Source organism: Sinocyclocheilus rhinocerous, unplaced genomic scaffold (genome assembly GCF_001515625.1).
Source record: "Sinocyclocheilus rhinocerous isolate Xijiao unplaced genomic scaffold, SAMN03320098_v1.1 scaffold839, whole genome shotgun sequence".
NCBI lineage: Eukaryota > Metazoa > Chordata > Actinopteri > Cypriniformes > Cyprinidae > Sinocyclocheilus > Sinocyclocheilus rhinocerous.
Window position 1 is genome coordinate 1,296,236 of NW_015652287.1, and position 18,125 is coordinate 1,314,360.

Here is an 18,125-nt window from a genome sequence, read left to right on the forward strand (position 1 = left end):
AAATCGTTTGGGAGTCGTTGAGCAAGTAAGGTAAAAATAAATGCATATTATAAGACGATGAAGGTGTTTTTTGACCTTGCATGCATGTCAACCTGTTGTTGGGGACTCCCAAAACCAAAATATGAACCTTTCATTACCCATAATAGGGGCACTTAAAAAAAAATTATCTATTTTCTATAGGTGAGCTTACAGTATTTAATGTTTTGAACTCAGAAACACTAGATTCAGCACTCAGTTTTAAGCAGCATATCATTAATAAAACCTTTAACCGAAAGGGCCACTTAAAATACTGAGTTTACCTGAACTACAGGAATACTATTATTAATGAAAAAAAAAAGAGAGACTAATCCATGCCTTTACACTTTCAAAAAGACTTGGTTACTAGGTGACACTTCACCTGAAATCTCTTCACAAACAAAAGTTCACAGTTCATTTGGCTGCTCACCTTGTTTTCTTGACTTGTATGCTGCTGCTGAGCTTGTCCAACATAAACTCTCCAGTGTCATGGTTGATGATGAGAACGCAGTCTTTCTGATACGGCCTTTTGTTGCCCTTAAACACTGTCATTGGTGGAGTGGAGCCCTTGAGAGAAATTACAGTAAGTGGTCCGTAGAAACGGTTTCATACATGAATCAGCCACAGATCTAGCGGACAATGACTCTTACTGGTATGTGTGGTAATGTGATGGTAACCTCATCTCCTTTTCCTACTTGTAATTCTCCTTCACAGGATGTATCTATGGATGCTGGTTTAAAATCATCTGTGGAAGAAAGTGAACACACAGTGTGGAAATTTATTTTTAATAATAAAACCCATGCATATTTTTTTTTACTGCTGGCTCAACAACAAATTCTGTTCCAACTGTAAGTTATAACCAGTGTTTTCACCCATTTGATTGTATTTATTTATGCATTCATTCGTTCAAGAGTCTAAAGGCGCCGTAAGTACCGTAGTAGAATAAGTCATAATGTTCATATTGTCAATGATTTTACATCATCCACACATTTATAACACCAAATCTACGGTCTGGTCTGCAGGACGTATATTATTTTCAGATTCCAAATACTGGTAAGATTCTTGAGATTAGAGGTGTGTTTGTGTGCCATTCAGTTTATTCAATCATGTCATACTTGATGGACTCACATCTGATGGTGTGAAAAGATGATTTTGGCCTCTTCTCAAAACTATCTCCGAGCTTTAACACATGCTCTTCTTTATCCAGAGGCGGGTTCGAGCTGCCGTTCATCACTGCGCGTCACATCGAATTCACCAGCCTCACAACAAAATAGCAAAGTCTTCGGTGAATATCACATGTAAACAAAGACAAAGAAGTTGTTGCTAAAACACTCTTGACAGATCCAAAACTTCCGGGTCACGAAAACAAAAATAACGCCTTTACCAAAGATGTTACGTTTTTATGGCTTTAAAAATCAAACATTTAGTATTTAAAACATAATGCAGAAAATAAAATAAAAAATGTATCAGCTGAGCTATTCATATTTCAAAGTGAGCGAAAGGTCAAAATGACGATAAAATCAAGAAATAATAATGATTGAAATAAAGATATTATGAGGAAAAATCATATTTTTTTTCACCTAGTAAGATCGCGTGTTAGCACAACTGCAAGTAAATAATTTGCACGTTTGGTTTCTTCACAATAGTAGGGGGATAAAAAAAAAAGGATTGAAATTCAGAAGAAAAAAAACGCTTCTGTAGTTTGACTTCCGGTTCAGTGATGTCAGGGAAAAAAAGGTGATTAATAAATACGTGAGCAAAATAAGATTATCATCTTTTTTAACAATCACTGGTGATATTTAAATAGTATTCCATATTAAAATGCTTCAGCTTTAATAAAATGTAAAAATGTTTATCACATACCCTGTGTAAGTTGATGGCGTGACACTCGTCCGATTACCGTAAATACACAGAACACCAAGCATCACGTGCTTTGACGTTTCCACACACGTACCTTACACCTTCTTTAAATGAAAAAAAAAAAAAGCACATACTGTATTCATTCCTTAAAGTAAAAAAAAAAAAAAACACAAAACATATCTGGTTAAGAAAAGCTTAAACAGCAGGATCAAAGCGTGTTTGTATTTTTTAATGGCTGCGTTATCTTGGTTCATTACGGTAAATAGACCTAAAGTCGTTCCGACTTGAATATTAGTCATGTGTCAGTTTTGTATATGAATGTAGAACACAACCATGACATCTACACAACCAAGGATCATTCTTTTATTCAGTGGGAAGCGAAAGTCAGGGAAGGACTATGTGACAGATGTAATACAGAAAAGGTGAGATCTCGAGTTTGATGTAACACTGTTGAGTGAATAGAGGAAATGCACGAATAAATATATGCTCTTCTAAATGACAGACTGACAGCAGAGATGTGCTGCATACTCAGACTGTCTGCACCTCTCAAACAGCAGTATGCTAAGGTACAGTACACATCTGCTGCCTTGCACTGTTTTAACCCTGTAAAGCCTGACATATGAAATAATAGCCAGATTTGTTTAAAGGGAACAGTTACTGAACCTTTAGACAAAATATTAAAACATCTAAAGAAAAAGTTTGCATATGGGTTTAATGTTTTGTATCATTTATGATACATCAGGCTTTAATAGCCCACATAAATCTGCTGATTATCTGTATGTATGTATATAAACATACATATAATAAAAAATTTGTTTTCTGAGCCACTTTGTAATTATTTGTAGCAAATGTATCTTTTTTAGTCATTTTTTGTGGATGTATTTAGTCATTTCCTGTCAAGCTTACACAGGTGTATCAGAGTAACCAATGGTATAGTTCATCACATTAACAAAAATCATGTTCCACAAAGTCTGACACAAAGAGAGTGTCCAAGATTTTGAACAATATATTTATAGTGTATAACGTTTTGAACAATATATATTTATCATTATATACATAACAAACATGTTTTGTTAGGGCATGTGCTAGATTTTTTTTTTTAATGCACACCATGTCTCACTATTTTGATATATAATGCCAATACAGTTATTTTAATTGTGGCTTAAGTCTCAAAATAATTGCTGGGCCAGTATCCCTAAGCCATTTATTTTAGTAGATTGGTGCATCTCAATCAGCCACAGCTATGATGTTTGATATAGATATGATACAGGCAATGTTTGCTTTAAAAACTGAATCTCCTTCTCATATAAACTGCTGTAAATAGCCTGTAACCTCTTCATGTTGCCCTCTTATTTTTCGATAGCTGAGGGGTGAGGAGAATAATGTGACCTTGTTTTACACTAGAAATGTTAGTTATCGTTTACATAAAGCATGCCGTTCAGCAAGCTTATTACAGTTTGACACAGGTTACTCTTATAATATATAGTATACATTGGCAAGGAAAGGTATGAGAACACATTAGAATTGGTTCGTTTTCTGCATTAAATGGTCTTAATGTGTCATCTGATTTTCAGCAAAGTATAGACAAACATCAGATAATTTTTTTTGACCAATTAATGCTGAAAAACAAACTAATTATTATGGGCTCACATGCTTTTTCTTATCACTGTATATACTGTATGTGACCCTGGAGCACAAAACCAGTCATAAGTAGCACGGTTATATTCGTAGCAATAGCAAACAATACAAAATGGGTCAAAATTATCGATTTTTCTTTTATGCCAAAAATCATTAGGATATTAAGTAAAGATCATGTTCCATGAAGATATTTTGTAAATTTCCTACCATAAAGACATCAAAACTAAATTTTTGATTAGTAATATGCATTGCTAAGAACTTAATTTGGATCACTTTAAAGGTGATTTTCTCAATAACTCAGATTCCAGATTTTCAAATAGTTGTATCTCAGCCAAATATTGTCCTATTGTCCAGTCAGATGATGTATAAATCTCAATTTCAAAAAAATGAACCTTTATGACTGGTTTTGTGGTCCAGGGTCACATATAAATAACACAAAATAATATTAGCCTACTTGTTTCTGGGAAAACATTACTGCACTGCAGAGTTATTGTAGTTAACTAAAATGAAAATCAGAAATGAAAACAATAAAATAAAAACATTTTCATTACTTGAAATAAAAAATAAACCTAAACTTGTTTTCTTTCAGCTAGTTGCAACAATTCTCATTATAAAAATAACTATATAGAAAAATAAATATACTAAGCAAAAACGAAACAAAACTGCAGAAAAAGGATTTAAAATATAAAAATGAAAAATAATTCAAAATATTAATATAAGAGTATCTCAACGATACTAAAACAATACTACTGGTTCTTGCTGATTGCTCGGCCAATTATAAGCAAGAAGGTCTTTGCTTGATTGGGTGGATGTAGTTTAAAAGAGGAGTTACAGTAAGAAATGCTTGGTCGCAGAATTAAGAAGAATATCAGTACTGCTATGTTAAGCCAACATTATTTATTAGTTTATTGTGGTAACAGTACCAGTTGTTTTTTTTTGGAAACACACTGCAAACTTTTGGGTGTGACAAATGCATTTAAACGTTGAGGTGAATTCTCTGAAATATCATTCTGTTTGTGTTCTGAAATGGAAATTGTTGTTGTTCTCTGTGACAGCTTTAACAGAAACTGATGTATTTCTGAATATCAGGATCATAGTCTTGACTACGAGGAGCTGTTGGGTTCTGGTCAGTATAAGGAGAGCTACCGTGCTGACATGATCCGCTGGGGTGAGATGAAGAGACAGCAGGACTCCGGCTTCTTCTGTAGGCTGGCCATCAAACATGCCACACAGCCCATCTGGGTATGAGCTCTCTCACCCTCAACAACCTGCAAGCTGGAGTTAAGTCTTAAGATGATCTAAGAATGTGTGAATGAGCAGCGCAGCTTTAGTCAACTACACATACTGAAGCAAGCTTGACTCACTATACCAGGACATGAACTTCATCTCCGGAGCTGCTCTCACCATTTCATTTGAGAAAAACTATCATAAGATACACAGAGAAACTCAAATGTCTTCACTACAACCCTTAAAAATAAAAGAGTGGTATAACTTGAAGAAATTGTGGCTGACATATATCACATACTATCCCTCGCTCAGATAATCAGCGATTGCAGAAGGATGTCAGACGTGCAATGGTTCCATGAAGAGTTTCCTGATAGATGTATCTGCGTCCGGGTGGAGGCTTCTGAGCAGACGAGATCACAGAGGGGCTGGAGATTCACCACAGGTAAAAATGCTTAAAGGGGACATATGATGCGATTTAAAGTTTTCCTTTCTCTTTGGAGTGTTACAAGCTGTTCGTGCATAGATAAGATCCCTAAAGTTGCAAAGACTAAAGTCTCAAACCCAAAGAGATATTCTTTATAAAAGTTAAGACTCGTCCACGGCTCCACGCCCTCCTAAAACGGCTCGTTTAAACACGCCCCCACATGTCTACGTCACTGTGTGGGAAGATTTGCATAACACCGCCCAAATGTATACACAAAGAAAGAGGGCGTAATAATGTACATTATGTGGAAAATAATGTGTTTTTTGAACCTTAAAACGCATAAACACATTTCATTACACCAAATACACAAAATAATGTTCTTTTTAGCAACATCATATGACCCCTTTAAGAAAAGCACATCATAACAGTGTTGTGGGGATTGTGGTAATGACGTGATCATGTCCTTATGTACCTGTCCAGGTATAGACGACGCCGAGTCCGAGTGTGGTTTGGATGAGGGTGTGAAGTTTGACTTTATCATTAGGAACGATGGAGCTGATGACGTTCTGGAGAAACAGCTGGAGGATCTACGGTCTTTGATCAAGTCACGGGAGGAGGAATCAAACACACTACATAACATTAAACCGGAAAAATAAAAGCTGCTTTTTGCCATCAGTTCGTATATCCTGCTCACTGGAGAACATGCAAACTCTTCTGTATTTTAATGAATGGTTCTCGTCATAATTTACTCACCCTCTTGGCATTCCGAAAAGTGTCGTTATTTTCGTTTTGTAACAAAAAGGATCATTCTTTGCCTTGATTTTATATACATATATATAATTTTGTATATACTTTTATTTTGATGGATGATTATTAAAAAGTACTATTATGTTGTTCGGTACGTTCTGTGTACAATATTAATGTATTTAATTATACAAATGACAAATTCCATTTTCATCCTTGAAATCGCTGAGGGGTGAAAGAAATGTGACTGTTCTTGTCAAAAACACATAAAAGTAGTCCATATGGTTTGTGTGTGTTATTTCAAATCATCTGAAGCCGTACGATATCTCTGACCATTAATTTTTTTAATTCCTTATTTCCAAAAACTGGGACAGAGTACGTCAGCGTGCTTTGTTTGAATATGTGCAAGGGCAAATTAGAGTTGAGCTATAATTCAGAGTGAAAGTTCTTTAAGGGTTTCACCTAAATGTTAAAAAATAAATACATTAGAAATATCAGGATAGGGATGCACAAATAGTGTATAAAATTTGACAATTGCGAAAGTGACTAACATTCAACACACACTACACAACTTTTAAAGTTGTCAGATTGAGGTTTTTTCACACTACACAACTGTCTTTGCCGATGCCTAAGAGATGTTTAGGTAGATCTGTCAGCAATGACAGTTCTAGTTTAGTTTAGTTTATTTGTTTACAGGGGCAATGCACATTAATAAACATGACTGTAGTGGAATCTTTATCGTTGTGAATATAATGTACGTTTTTGCAGTGTTTGCAAAGCCTCGCAATATGATTTTCACTAGACAAATGTGCAGCACAGATAAATCTCACACATCAGCCTAATGCCTGGATATGAATGTGTTCTCAGCAGATCTGCTGACCGTCTTTTCATGTAAGACTCAATTAAACAAGGGGCCTGTGACTCAACACTTTGGCTGCTGATAGTTGCACAAAGTAAAATACTGAAAAAATACAGATACATGAATGCACAATAAAAATAAAAACTACTAAAATACAAATATAAGTAGTTATCTAGACAAAATAAAATATAAGGAAAAGGAGAGAGAGAGAGAGATGGCGACAGGAGAAAGCAACATAGCCAAGAGAAATTAGTACAAAGAAGTCTACTGTCAAGAATACAGTACTAATGTTGACAGTGCTGAGTTGTCAGTAACCATTTTTTAAAATGAAACCGAAAAGAACTATATGTATAGTCTTCTAAAATTGTTGATGGGGTGGAGTTCCATTCCCTTGCAGCTTTGACTGAGAATACAGACTGACTAAATGTACATCTTTTGAGAGAAATAATACAGTCCCCTCTTTCCCACCCCTTGTAGACCGGTGAGCAGTTGTTCTAATATTCACAAACTGTTTTAATGGTGAAGTCAGGCTATGTATAGTCTTACACAGTAGACAAATATGTACATATTTGATCAGGTTATCCCAGCTTAGCAAATTATATTTTTTTAGTATTGAGCAATGATGAAATTGAACTGATTTCTTATCAAGAGTTTTTAGTGATTGTTTATACAACGACTCCAGTGGTTTCAGAGTAGTTATACAGGTACATCTAAAAAAATTAGAATATCATGAAAAAGGTCAATATTTTTTGTTACTCATTTCAGAAAGTGAAACCCATATATTATATAGATTCATTTCACATAGTGAAATATTTCAAGCCTTTATTTCTTGAAATTTTGATGATTATGGCTTACAGATAATAAAAACCCAAAATTCAGTGTCTCATGACCTTTTTCATGATATTCAAATTTTTTGAGATGTACCTGTATTAGCTTGCGACCAAGTAGTTAAACAATAAGTGATATGAGAAATAATCATGGAATGCACATACATCAAAGCGGCCTCAGATGGCATATAATTGAATAAATATAAACGAATAACTCTAAAAACATATAAACGAATAAATCTAAAATTTGACAGACTAAATCTGACCCGGTTACAGACCTTTTTAACCTGAGCCTTAAATGAAAGTCTGGAATCAATCAGAACACAGAGGCACTTATATTCAGATACAACTTGTAGTCTTTCCCCGATACAAAAACATCTGGCACTACACTTGAACTATTAGTTTTGGTGAAGAACATACACACTGTTTTAGAGATGTTCAACTGTAAACAGCACTGTTTTAGCCAAGCTGTGACATGAACCAAGGATTCTGTAAGTTAATTTGCAACTTGTGACACACTGCTTCCTGTATATAGATAACAGTGTCATCCGCATACATTTGGATGTTAGTGTTAGGACAGATGGATGGAAAATCATTGATGTACAATGTGAAAAGCAAAGGACCCAGAATAGATCCTTGTGGAACACCAGTGGATATACTTAGGGGGGGCTGACTTATAATTCTGTATACTAACATACTGTGTGCGACCTGCCAAGTATGATTCAATCCATCTTAAAGTATCTGGAGAAAAATTAAAACCTAATAATTTAGACATAAGAATTCTGTGGTTTACAGTGTCAAAAGCCTTCCTGAGGTCAAGAAACACCGCCCCCAACAACCCCTCCTTTGTCTAATAGAGACTTAACTTTTTCAGTGAAATAACAGTTTGCCATCTCAGTTAAATAGTTTGCTCTGAAGCCAAACTGCATTGTATGTAAATCAAAAGAACTATTATTCAAATAATTAGTGATTTGTGCAGCCATCAATTTCTCTGCAACCTTTGAGACTATTATAGGTAAAATACTAATAGGTCTGTAATTACTAGCAGAGTGAGGATCGCCACTTTTGAATATAGGCACAATAACAGATGAATTTCAAGCACATGGGAACATCCCCTGAGAAACTGAAAGGTTGATATGTTAGTGATAGGATTAACTAGTGACTCACTAAGCTCTTTAAGCATTACTACATCCATACCAAATATATCCTTTGCTCTAGATGGTTTAAGAGATGTAATTGTTCTTCTGACATCTAATTCAGAGACTGCCCTTAAAGTAAGGGCTTGTTCAACTGTATTAACCAGACAAATGTCTGTATACTTAGGAGAGAAACATTGTGCAATTGTGACTACCGAGTCAACAAAGTAAGTGCTTCGGCCACATCAGCTGGATTATTAGTCAGCTTCCCATTTACCATCAATTCAAGTGATGTCCTATCTTTTCTTTTATCTCTTTTTAAATAGTTCAACTGACAGTGCGATATTTGTATACAATGTCATTTTAATCACATTACAGAAATCATATCTTTATTCAACTAAAATGGATTGTGCTATTTGCCTTTACTTACCTGGATTAACGTCCACAACGAGAAGTTGAAACCGCCAGACTTGACAGTTCTTTTTTTTTAAATCCTTCCCCAAATGCAGCCGCCTTCTCTGTTCTCTCATCTACCTTTTTAAAATGAAGCATTTGGCATGTCAAACAAGCCTAGATCAAATCCAGAAATCCAAATATATACTGAATGAAATAACTGTCGTTCTGTCTTGTTTAGTACTTTGTGGGGTTGAAGTGTGAGATGGCAGAACATTTGTGCTTCATTTGACTGGAAAATGTTCAGATGTTAATGTGTTATGTAATTAAAGAAATACAATAAAGCAGTTATCAATGCATTTATATAGATGACAAATTACATGATTACAGCCATATATTTAAACACACAGTACAATGAAAACTGAATAAAAAATGCAATATATAAACAATGATTTAACAGCTATGTTTAAAGGGCGCTGTTCTTCCGCTTACATTCAAACATTTATACATAGACAATATCAACAGTGTGACATTAAACAAAGCTTTAGTGTGATTTCAAGTGGCCAGAAAATAATTTACAATCTTTTTCCACTTCATTCCATTATCAATATCAATATTAATAACTTTTTTTTATCAGTACAAGAAAAAACCTCCACTGTTCATAACATTTATTATCATTTATAGGAGGCAAACTGTAGTTATTACTGCATTCAAAGTCTTTTTTAAGCTGCTGCTAAATGAGCAGGGCATTCAATGTGCTACATTTCATACATTTCATCTTTACCATAATATCACTTATTTTCAGCAGAAAAAAATCATGTCCAATGTCACATCCTTCCAATAATATAACAATGGACAATACAGCTAAAATTGACAATCGATATATTAAAACTGGAAGTCAGCACGAGAACAGAATATCTTCTAATGTTTCCTTCAGTTCCAACTCAGTATTTAGTCCTTTCATTAAAAAAATACACCATTAACCATTTAAATAACAACTGTAAAATAATGTAGACAATGTTTACAAAAACATTGAAAATCTTGATAAAAAGACTTAATTGTTCTATACTACGTTTAATATAAAATGCAATAACATTATTCTACAGAGTAAAGGCCTGTTCACACCAACACAAATTTGGTCAAATTTTAGCATTTTGTCTGTTCAAACCAATATGTAAAAAAGGCAGGGCTGAACGAAAATGCTAAATCACTCTCTGAGAGAAAGCTTATAGAAAAAGCAGAATTACCCTGGTTACTCCAGTACACAAAGTGTTGTGTCGTTTGAGACAGCCGATTTTTACAGTGAAGAAAGGAAATCAAAACAGTATTTACATGTTTTCAAACAGCCCTCACTATGGTGTTTATCAAGCAACACCAAATACAAGACAATACAGAGACAGAGAAAAGAATCAGACTTCTCCCTCTGCTATTCACTGTTGTTTAGCAAAATAGTCTGTTCATGAGCACCACCAGCGTTATGTGCAGTTAGACAGAAAAGAGAATTACATTCCCTATTCATAAAAAAATAAATAAGTATTGTAAAGTGTTGGCGCTGTCATCTTGTTAGTAAACAGTAGGGAAGTGACGATTATATGTTGTATATGATGCGTCTCCGCTGTTGGTTGTAATATTGGTGAAGTAAATCCACACTTTGCTGAAGAAGCGTTAGCAAACTCTTGAGCAGCAACAACAGTACAATGTACTCCGCCATTGTTGAGTATGTATGTTCGCGCTTGCCTTTAAAATTGACACGTACTGCGCATGTCTACATACCTAACACGTACTACGTTTTCAAAGATTCCCGTATTGGGTGTTTAAACGGAAACGATAACGGTGGCGTTTTCAAAGACTTGCACTTTGAAACCCGTTTTCAAAAATATGCTTTTCAGTCTCCAAAACGCCGTTGTCGTGTAAACGAACAGGCAAAACGCATAAAAAGTTTCCCGTTTTTGGCTAAAAAACATTGTTGTGTAAACAGCCCCTAAGGTAGGATCTTCCAGTTGAGCTGATGTTAACTGTGAGCTTCAGTCCCACACTCACTCTCCTCTGGAATATCCTGCAGATCTGAAAACCAGACAAAGCAGTGTGTGTTTGTGAGGTCTGATTCTATATGCAATATGATGGAGACCAGAGAACAAATTGATGGTTAAATATTAGGATAAATCTTATTAAAACATTTTGTTAAATGTGATAAAATTAAGCATTTTTTTTAAAGTTTATAATTCTCATTTTCTATATTTCTATCCAAAGTTGTGAATTAAGCATGAGCAAAAATGTGGAATATCACATAAAACATTAGCCTATAAACAATAATGTTTCCATCCCGTTTGTTCAAGGGAACCAATTATTTACTTACTGGGAAACTGGCACAAAGTATCATAAAATTATAAAAAATAAAAAACATTTACAATATGTAGATGAGTTTATTTTTTTATCAGAACAGATTTATAAAAATGTATCAATGGATTCTCTGCAGTGAATGGGTGCCGTCAGAATGAGAGTCCAAACAGCTGATAAAAACATCACAGTAATCCACACGACTAGTCCAGTCCTTCAGGTAACATCTTGTAATGTGAAAATTTGTTGTTTGTAAGAAACAAATCATTAAGGTATCTCGACTGTAAAACCGTCACTTGTGGAGTCTATAATCCATAATAATGATTCTTTCAGTGAAAATGTCCTTGATTTGAGCCCTTTGCAGATTTCTCACCTGATTCAGACAAGATGACTTTTTCACTGGAGAAATCAACATTATGGATTAAGGCCTGTAAGCAACAGCTTTGAAGCTAAAACACTCTAATGATTGATTTGTTTATTACAAACATGCTGCTTTTCATTTCACAAGATGTTAATTGATGGACTTGAGTCAGGTGAATTACTTGTGGATTATTGTGTCTCAATCAGCAGTTTGAACTCTCATTCTGACAACTACGGAGTACGGACATGGTGGTGGAAAAAATTTGTGGTGGGAGGAAAATTTTTACAATTTTTTTTTGCATTCTCTCACAAAACTTTTGCGTTCTCTCGCAAAGATATTTGCGTTCCCTCGCAAAACCAGTTGAGTTCGGACAAACACTTCCTGTTTACTTTACAGCTTGCAGTGGTTCATAGCTCCATATGTCCACAATGGAGCTGTTCATAGAGTTTTATTTTGAACTTGGAATCAAGTATAAAGAAATACAGTCAGTGTTTAGTTCAAGGCACGGTTTTGGGACATTCTAAACCGCTTAATGTGGCTTAATGTTTTAAAACAGTGACATTGGAGGACCAAATTTGATGATAATAAATATTGATAACATTATTTCGGCTAATATTAAAAACCTTATTAATAATATTACTATTAATAAAGCAGAATAGCCCAGAACACGCTGTGCGTTAAGCTTCCTCTCCCTCATAGAAAACGCTTAAGGTAGGATAATCAACGAGGACGGTGATATAAAATTACCAAATTTGTTTACAGTTTATATTACGCACAGAAAAGCAAATGAGCCCAGAACGGAGCGCGCAGTTTCATGCTTTTCACCCCCGTAGACAAAACATTATAAAAAAACTCTTGGCACGTTGCTTTTCTGTACATAGTGTATATAATTTTTTTTAATATAAAACTTGAGTCTTTTTATATTAAAGTTAAGCGTGCTTTTCTATGGGGGACAAAAACGCTTAAGTTTTGCGAGGGAATGCCGATATCTTTGCGAGAGAACACAAAAGTTTTGCCAGAGAACGCAATACATTTGAAAAATATTTTATCCACCACCATGTCCCTTTAGGGGCTCCGTAGACAACACCCATTCATTGCAGCAAAATTGTTATTTTTGAGTTAATTATTCCTAACACTCACATGACCATTGCTGGTAAACAAAATAATCTATTTATGAGGTAATTGTTACCTTTTAACTCACAAACCCCATGCAATTCTACTATTAACCCCTTAGGGGTGCACAAACTTTCATTAAAGGCACAATATGTAAGATTTTTTTATTAAAATATCCAAAAACTACTAGAACAGTGTTATATATTTTGCTGACTTGTGTACTTACATTATCCCAAATGTTTCGAAGAATGTTTAAATCCAGAGAAATAAGCAATTTTAACTAGTGACACGGACCGTTTCTATAGTGTCATTGTGATGCCTGCCAATGACGTCATACACCCTCGATTTCCAGTTTTGTTTTGTAGGAAACACCAAAGACGCTTTAATATATTATGCGTTTTATTAGACAGGTGACGACCGCACAGAGTAGCATTATAACAGAACTTTCAAATGTATCTAGTATGATAAAACAGCGCTGCTTTACCCCACATACGCACGACCGGAAGGAGGCTTTCAGCCTCACCCTGCTTCATTCTACTACGTTAATAAATCATTAGCTCATCTATGAACATGATTTCTGCCCGAGTCCCGTCGGATTGCGTCGGCTGTGGGGATGAAGACGACAACTCCCATGATTCCACACTCAGTCACGGTGTCATCAAACTACTCCTTTTTTTTTGTTTGTTTTGAATACGCGCCCTCTAGCGGCGAAAACGTACATATTGTGCCTTTAATAGAACACCTGCACTTATCTCCACTACAAAGACAAGGACAAGAACCAAGAAAGAGGGGCAAGACATTACATGCTCCCAGAGTAATAAATAGTAAGATAGTGTGCAGGGGAGAAAAGGGAAAGGAATGCTGCACAACTGAGAACTGTTTTAAGAGGACTCACCTCTGGGACTGTCAGCTCGAGGAAATATCGCCATCTTGTCGTCCGCTTGCATGCCATCCACCTGAACTGCTGTTTCCTGTGAGATCAACGTGTCACGTGTGTCCATTGTGTCTTTAAGCCGCAGCTCTTGGAGTTGTTTTTCAAGCTGAATTGGCGCTCTATCGCCCGTCTTGTCCTGGGCGGCCCGTAATCGGATCACTTCTCCTTCCAGCAGGTTGTATTTGCTCTGTAGCTCTGCCAGATCTCCTTGAGTACCCTCAGGACCACCTGCCTCGAGCACTGCTGCTGTAGTGGGACACAAGTCCTTCTGCATGTACACCTCCAGGATTGAGTCCTGCTTGATCACTGCAGCCTACAGACACAGCAACGAGTCACTTAGCACATGCTTGTCTGAAATCTCACCATTTAGCACACCTCTCTGTCTAAATCTCACCTGTAGTGCATGAAGCTGAGTGCTGAGGTTCACAAGTCTTTGGCACACCTCCTACAACACAAATAGTTCAGACAGTTATCTTAGTTTTTGTCTTCAATATTATTTTTTTAAAAGATTCCTTAAAGGTGTACCTCATTCAACATCTTGTCCTGCAGCTGGTTCCCATTCCTGTCCTGTGAAATGTAATAATAAATAATAATAATAATGAATCTTCAATCCAATATGTATTGTAATGTCAGCAGAGGAACATTTTTATGTAAAATATCAGACCTTTACCTTGTTAGATGGGCTGTTTATTTCATGGGTTCCGTTAACTGATATCATTCCTTTATCTATTTCAAGGAAAGAAATACGAGAGATAAGGAGGAAACGTTGGAGTTTTATTTCATAGCTTTATTATCTTCAATCCCTTTTGAAAATACCATAACGTCATGGGGACAATATAAGCAAAATAAGCTTAAATTCATGTATACGTGTATATGACAAACTACAATGCCCAGTTAATACTGTCTTTTACTGTCACGAATGTGACATATAACAAATTTTAAAGTTAGGTGGGATTAATCAGGATTACAGAAACCCCAACAATAAATTAGTTACTTATTTTTAATAAATCATCAGTCCTAATACATATTTGTGACATTGGAGCACAAAACCAGTCTTAAGTCGCTGTGGTATATTTGTAGCAATAGCCAAAAATACATTGTATGGGTCAAAATGATCGATTTTTCTTTTATGCCAAAAATCATTAGGATATTAAGTAAAGATCATGTTCCATGAAGATATTTTGTAAATTTCCTACTGTAAATATATTCAAACTTATTTTTTGATTAGTAATATGCATGCACTCAGATTCCAGATTCTCAAATAGTTGTATCTCGGCCAAATATTGTCCTATCCTAACAAACCATACATCAATGGAAAGCTTATTTATTCATCTCAATTTCAAAATGGACCCTTATGACTGGTTTTGTGGTCCAGGGTCACATCTCCACTACAAAGACAAGGACAAGAACCAAGAAAGAGGGGCAAGACATTACATGCTCCCAGAGTAATAAATAGTAAGATAGTGTGCAGGGGAGAAAAGGGAAAGGAATGCTGCACAACTGAGAACTGTTTTAAGAGGACTCACCTCTGGGACTGTCAGCTCGAGGAAATATCGCCATCTTGTCGTCCGCTTGCATGCCATCCACCTGAACTGCTGTTTCCTGTGAGATCAACGTGTCACGTGTGTCCATTGTGTCTTTAAGCCGCAGCTCTTGGAGTTGTTTTTCAAGCTGAATTGGCGCTCTATCGCCCGTCTTGTCCTGGGCGGCCCGTAATCGGATCACTTCTCCTTCCAGCAGGTTGTATTTGCTCTGTAGCTCTGCCAGATCTCCTTGAGTACCCTCAGGACCACCTGCCTCGAGCACTGCTGCTGTAGTGGGACACAAGTCCTTCTGCATGTACACCTCCAGGATTGAGTCCTGCTTGATCACTGCAGCCTACAGACACAGCAACGAGTCACTTAGCACATGCTTGTCTGAAATCTCACCATTTAGCACACCTCTCTGTCTAAATCTCACCTGTAGTGCATGAAGCTGAGTGCTGAGGTTCACAAGTCTTTGGCACACCTCCTACAACACAAATAGTTCAGACAGTTATCTTAGTTTTTGTCTTCAATATTATTTTTTAAAAAGATTCCTTAAAGGTGTACCTCATTCAACATCGTGTCCTGCAGCTGGTTCCCATTCCTGTCCTGTGAAATGTAATAATAAATAATAATAATAATGAATCTTCAATCCAATATGTATTGTAATGTCAGCAGAGGAACATTTTTATGTAAAATATCAGACCTTTACCTTGTTAGATGGGCTGTTTATTTCATGGGTTCCGTTAACTGATATCATTCCTTTATCTATTTCAAGGAAAGAAATACGAGAGATAAGGAGGAAACGTTGGAGTTTTATTTCATAGCTTTATTATCTTCAATCCCTTTTGAAAATACCATAACGTCATGGGGACAATATAAGCAAAATAAGCTTAAATTCATGTATACGTGTATATGACAAACTACAATGCCCAGTTAATACTGTCTTTTACTGTCACGAATGTGACATATAACAAATTTTAAAGTTAGGTGGGATTAATCAGGATTACAGAAACCCCAACAATAAATTAGTTACTTATTTTTAATAAATCATCAGTCCTAATACATATTTGTGACATTGGAGCACAAAACCAGTCTTAAGTCGCTGTGGTATATTTGTAGCAATAGCCAAAAATACATTGTATGGGTCAAAATGATCGATTTTTCTTTTATGCCAAAAATCATTAGGATATTAAGTAAAGATCATGTTCCATGAAGATATTTTGTAAATTTCCTACTGTAAATATATTCAAACTTATTTTTTGATTAGTAATATGCATGCACTCAGATTCCAGATTCTCAAATAGTTGTATCTCGGCCAAATATTGTCCTATCCTAACAAACCATACATCAATGGAAAGCTTATTTATTCATCTCAATTTCAAAATGGACCCTTATGACTGGTTTTGTGGTCCAGGGTCACATATGCATTATTTCCCAGTAGAAATTATCTGAATATTCTTAAAACATGATATATTTACTATTTACTTTAAGCAACAGTATATAAAATTTGGGTAGCACTTTATTTTACAGTCCTGTTCCTCATGTACATTCTATGTACTTATTATAGTAATTACAATAACTAGGTAATAACTAGGTACTTACCCCATGTAGTTACCTTATATTACCAGTACTTTCTTAGGTAAGTACACTGTAAGTACACAATGTAAAATATGGCAAATAGTTGTTGTTTTTTTAGTTAGACGTATCCTTAAAAACTAATTGCCACTGGTATAAGAACAATAAAAGTAACAGAATGAAACGAGTATCTGGAACTACTCTTAATATCCTTAGAGTTTTATTTACCTTGTTCCAATAATGCTGTAATGTTAGTGTCTGTATATTTTTATATACTTTAATTTATTATATTTTTAATATTAATTATTTTTTTGTATTTTTTAATGTTAATATTTTACTGTAAAAACAAGACCAAAATACAGATTAAGAAACAGTGTACTTGAGATAATTAACATGTAGATAATTAAAAATAAAAATATTTTAACATAGATCACAATGTATGCCAATGACAAATATGGTACCTGTTGTTTTAGAGGTGAATTGTACCTCTGTCGATTCACCGTTCAATCTGCAGGACTGTGAACGCTCAATGCAGGAACCCAACAGCACTTCACTCAGTCTGTCCACTGAATTGTGAAATAAATAAGAAAGCAGTGTTAATGTTCTTCATTAGCTGTATTCTCTATAATGCTGCACACTCCTCTGCCTACCCTCAACAAAGGCGTCATTCAGTAGCTTTTCCGCCTGGGGAGCGTAGGGCGTATCTGCTCGGAATATATTTCTGGAGTTTGTGGGAACGTTAACATTCTGACTTCCGGTGGCCTCGGCCAAATCAGAGAACAATGTCACCCGCTCCTGTAACAGCTCCAAAACTTCACGATCCTTCTGCTGGATATCAGCTAGAGAGAGAAAGATACGAAACAAAAATGAAAAAAAAAACACTGAGCAAAGCTAAGGTGGTTTGACAACAGATTTTGATACAAACCTCTGAGTCGTCGTAGCAAAGCTTTGTCCTCAGTTTCAATCAGAGGGAAATCCTCTCTTGATGGACAGCTGCATAAGAGAAATACAGAGATGAAGTGATGAAGAGTTTGGTGTTGCTTGTGTGGAGATATTTTAGCGGTGCATTGAGATGTTGGGGCAAAGAATTGTGAATTGACTCTGACTTGCTCACTGTCTGCTGAATGAGTTTCATCCAAGTGTTTCTGTCGTTTTT

General features: G+C 35.6%; 3 protein-coding genes across 3 annotated transcripts in view; 1 reads left to right on the forward strand and 2 right to left on the reverse strand.

Moving 5' to 3' along the window:
• Window positions 1-1,686, reverse strand: part of LOC107714425 (ELL-associated factor 1) — a 9,410-nt gene extending 7,724 nt beyond the window's left edge. The window contains exons 1-4 of the mRNA XM_016520256.1: window positions 1,596-1,686; window positions 1,144-1,295; window positions 666-760; window positions 446-582 (exon numbers count right to left, since the gene is read on the reverse strand). Of these exons, the coding sequence (XP_016375742.1) occupies window positions 446-582; window positions 666-760; window positions 1,144-1,246 (335 nt within the window). The 5' untranslated portion in view covers window positions 1,247-1,295; window positions 1,596-1,686. The remainder of the gene's footprint in view (window positions 1-445; window positions 583-665; window positions 761-1,143; window positions 1,296-1,595) is intronic.
• Window positions 1,687-2,178: 492 nt separating this feature from the next.
• On the forward strand, window positions 2,179-6,220 carry LOC107714427 (phosphomevalonate kinase-like). Its single transcript, XM_016520260.1, has 5 exons — window positions 2,179-2,297; window positions 2,378-2,441; window positions 4,603-4,755; window positions 5,053-5,182; window positions 5,645-6,220. Exons 1-5 carry the CDS (start codon window positions 2,209-2,211, stop codon window positions 5,818-5,820), a joined length of 612 nt encoding a protein of 203 aa, XP_016375746.1. The 5' UTR covers window positions 2,179-2,208; the 3' UTR covers window positions 5,821-6,220.
• A 4,835-nt stretch (window positions 6,221-11,055) lies between these two features.
• Window positions 11,056-18,125, reverse strand: part of LOC107714432 (rho guanine nucleotide exchange factor 2-like) — a 62,784-nt gene continuing 55,714 nt past the window's right edge. The window contains exons 14-22 of the mRNA XM_016520264.1: window positions 18,076-18,125; window positions 17,895-17,962; window positions 17,620-17,808; window positions 17,431-17,535; window positions 16,104-16,159; window positions 14,394-14,435; window positions 14,263-14,313; window positions 13,830-14,181; window positions 11,056-11,187 (exon numbers count right to left, since the gene is read on the reverse strand). The exon at window positions 18,076-18,125 is cut by the window's right edge and continues 1 nt beyond it. Of these exons, the coding sequence (XP_016375750.1) occupies window positions 11,135-11,187; window positions 13,830-14,181; window positions 14,263-14,313; window positions 14,394-14,435; window positions 16,104-16,159; window positions 17,431-17,535; window positions 17,620-17,808; window positions 17,895-17,962; window positions 18,076-18,125 (966 nt within the window). The 3' untranslated portion in view covers window positions 11,056-11,134. The remainder of the gene's footprint in view (window positions 11,188-13,829; window positions 14,182-14,262; window positions 14,314-14,393; window positions 14,436-16,103; window positions 16,160-17,430; window positions 17,536-17,619; window positions 17,809-17,894; window positions 17,963-18,075) is intronic.

Excerpts from the sequence above, each read along its gene's own strand:
- LOC107714427 (XM_016520260.1), top strand. The coding sequence starts at position 2,209 with ATGACATCTACACAACCAAGGATCATTCTTTTATTCAGTGGGAAGCGA. Across the intron at positions 2,442-4,602 it reads TCAAACAGCAGTATGCTAAG|GATCATAGTCTTGACTACGA; the intron begins GTACAGTACACA and ends TCTGAATATCAG. Across the intron at positions 4,756-5,052 it reads ATGCCACACAGCCCATCTGG|ATAATCAGCGATTGCAGAAG; the intron begins GTATGAGCTCTC and ends TCCCTCGCTCAG.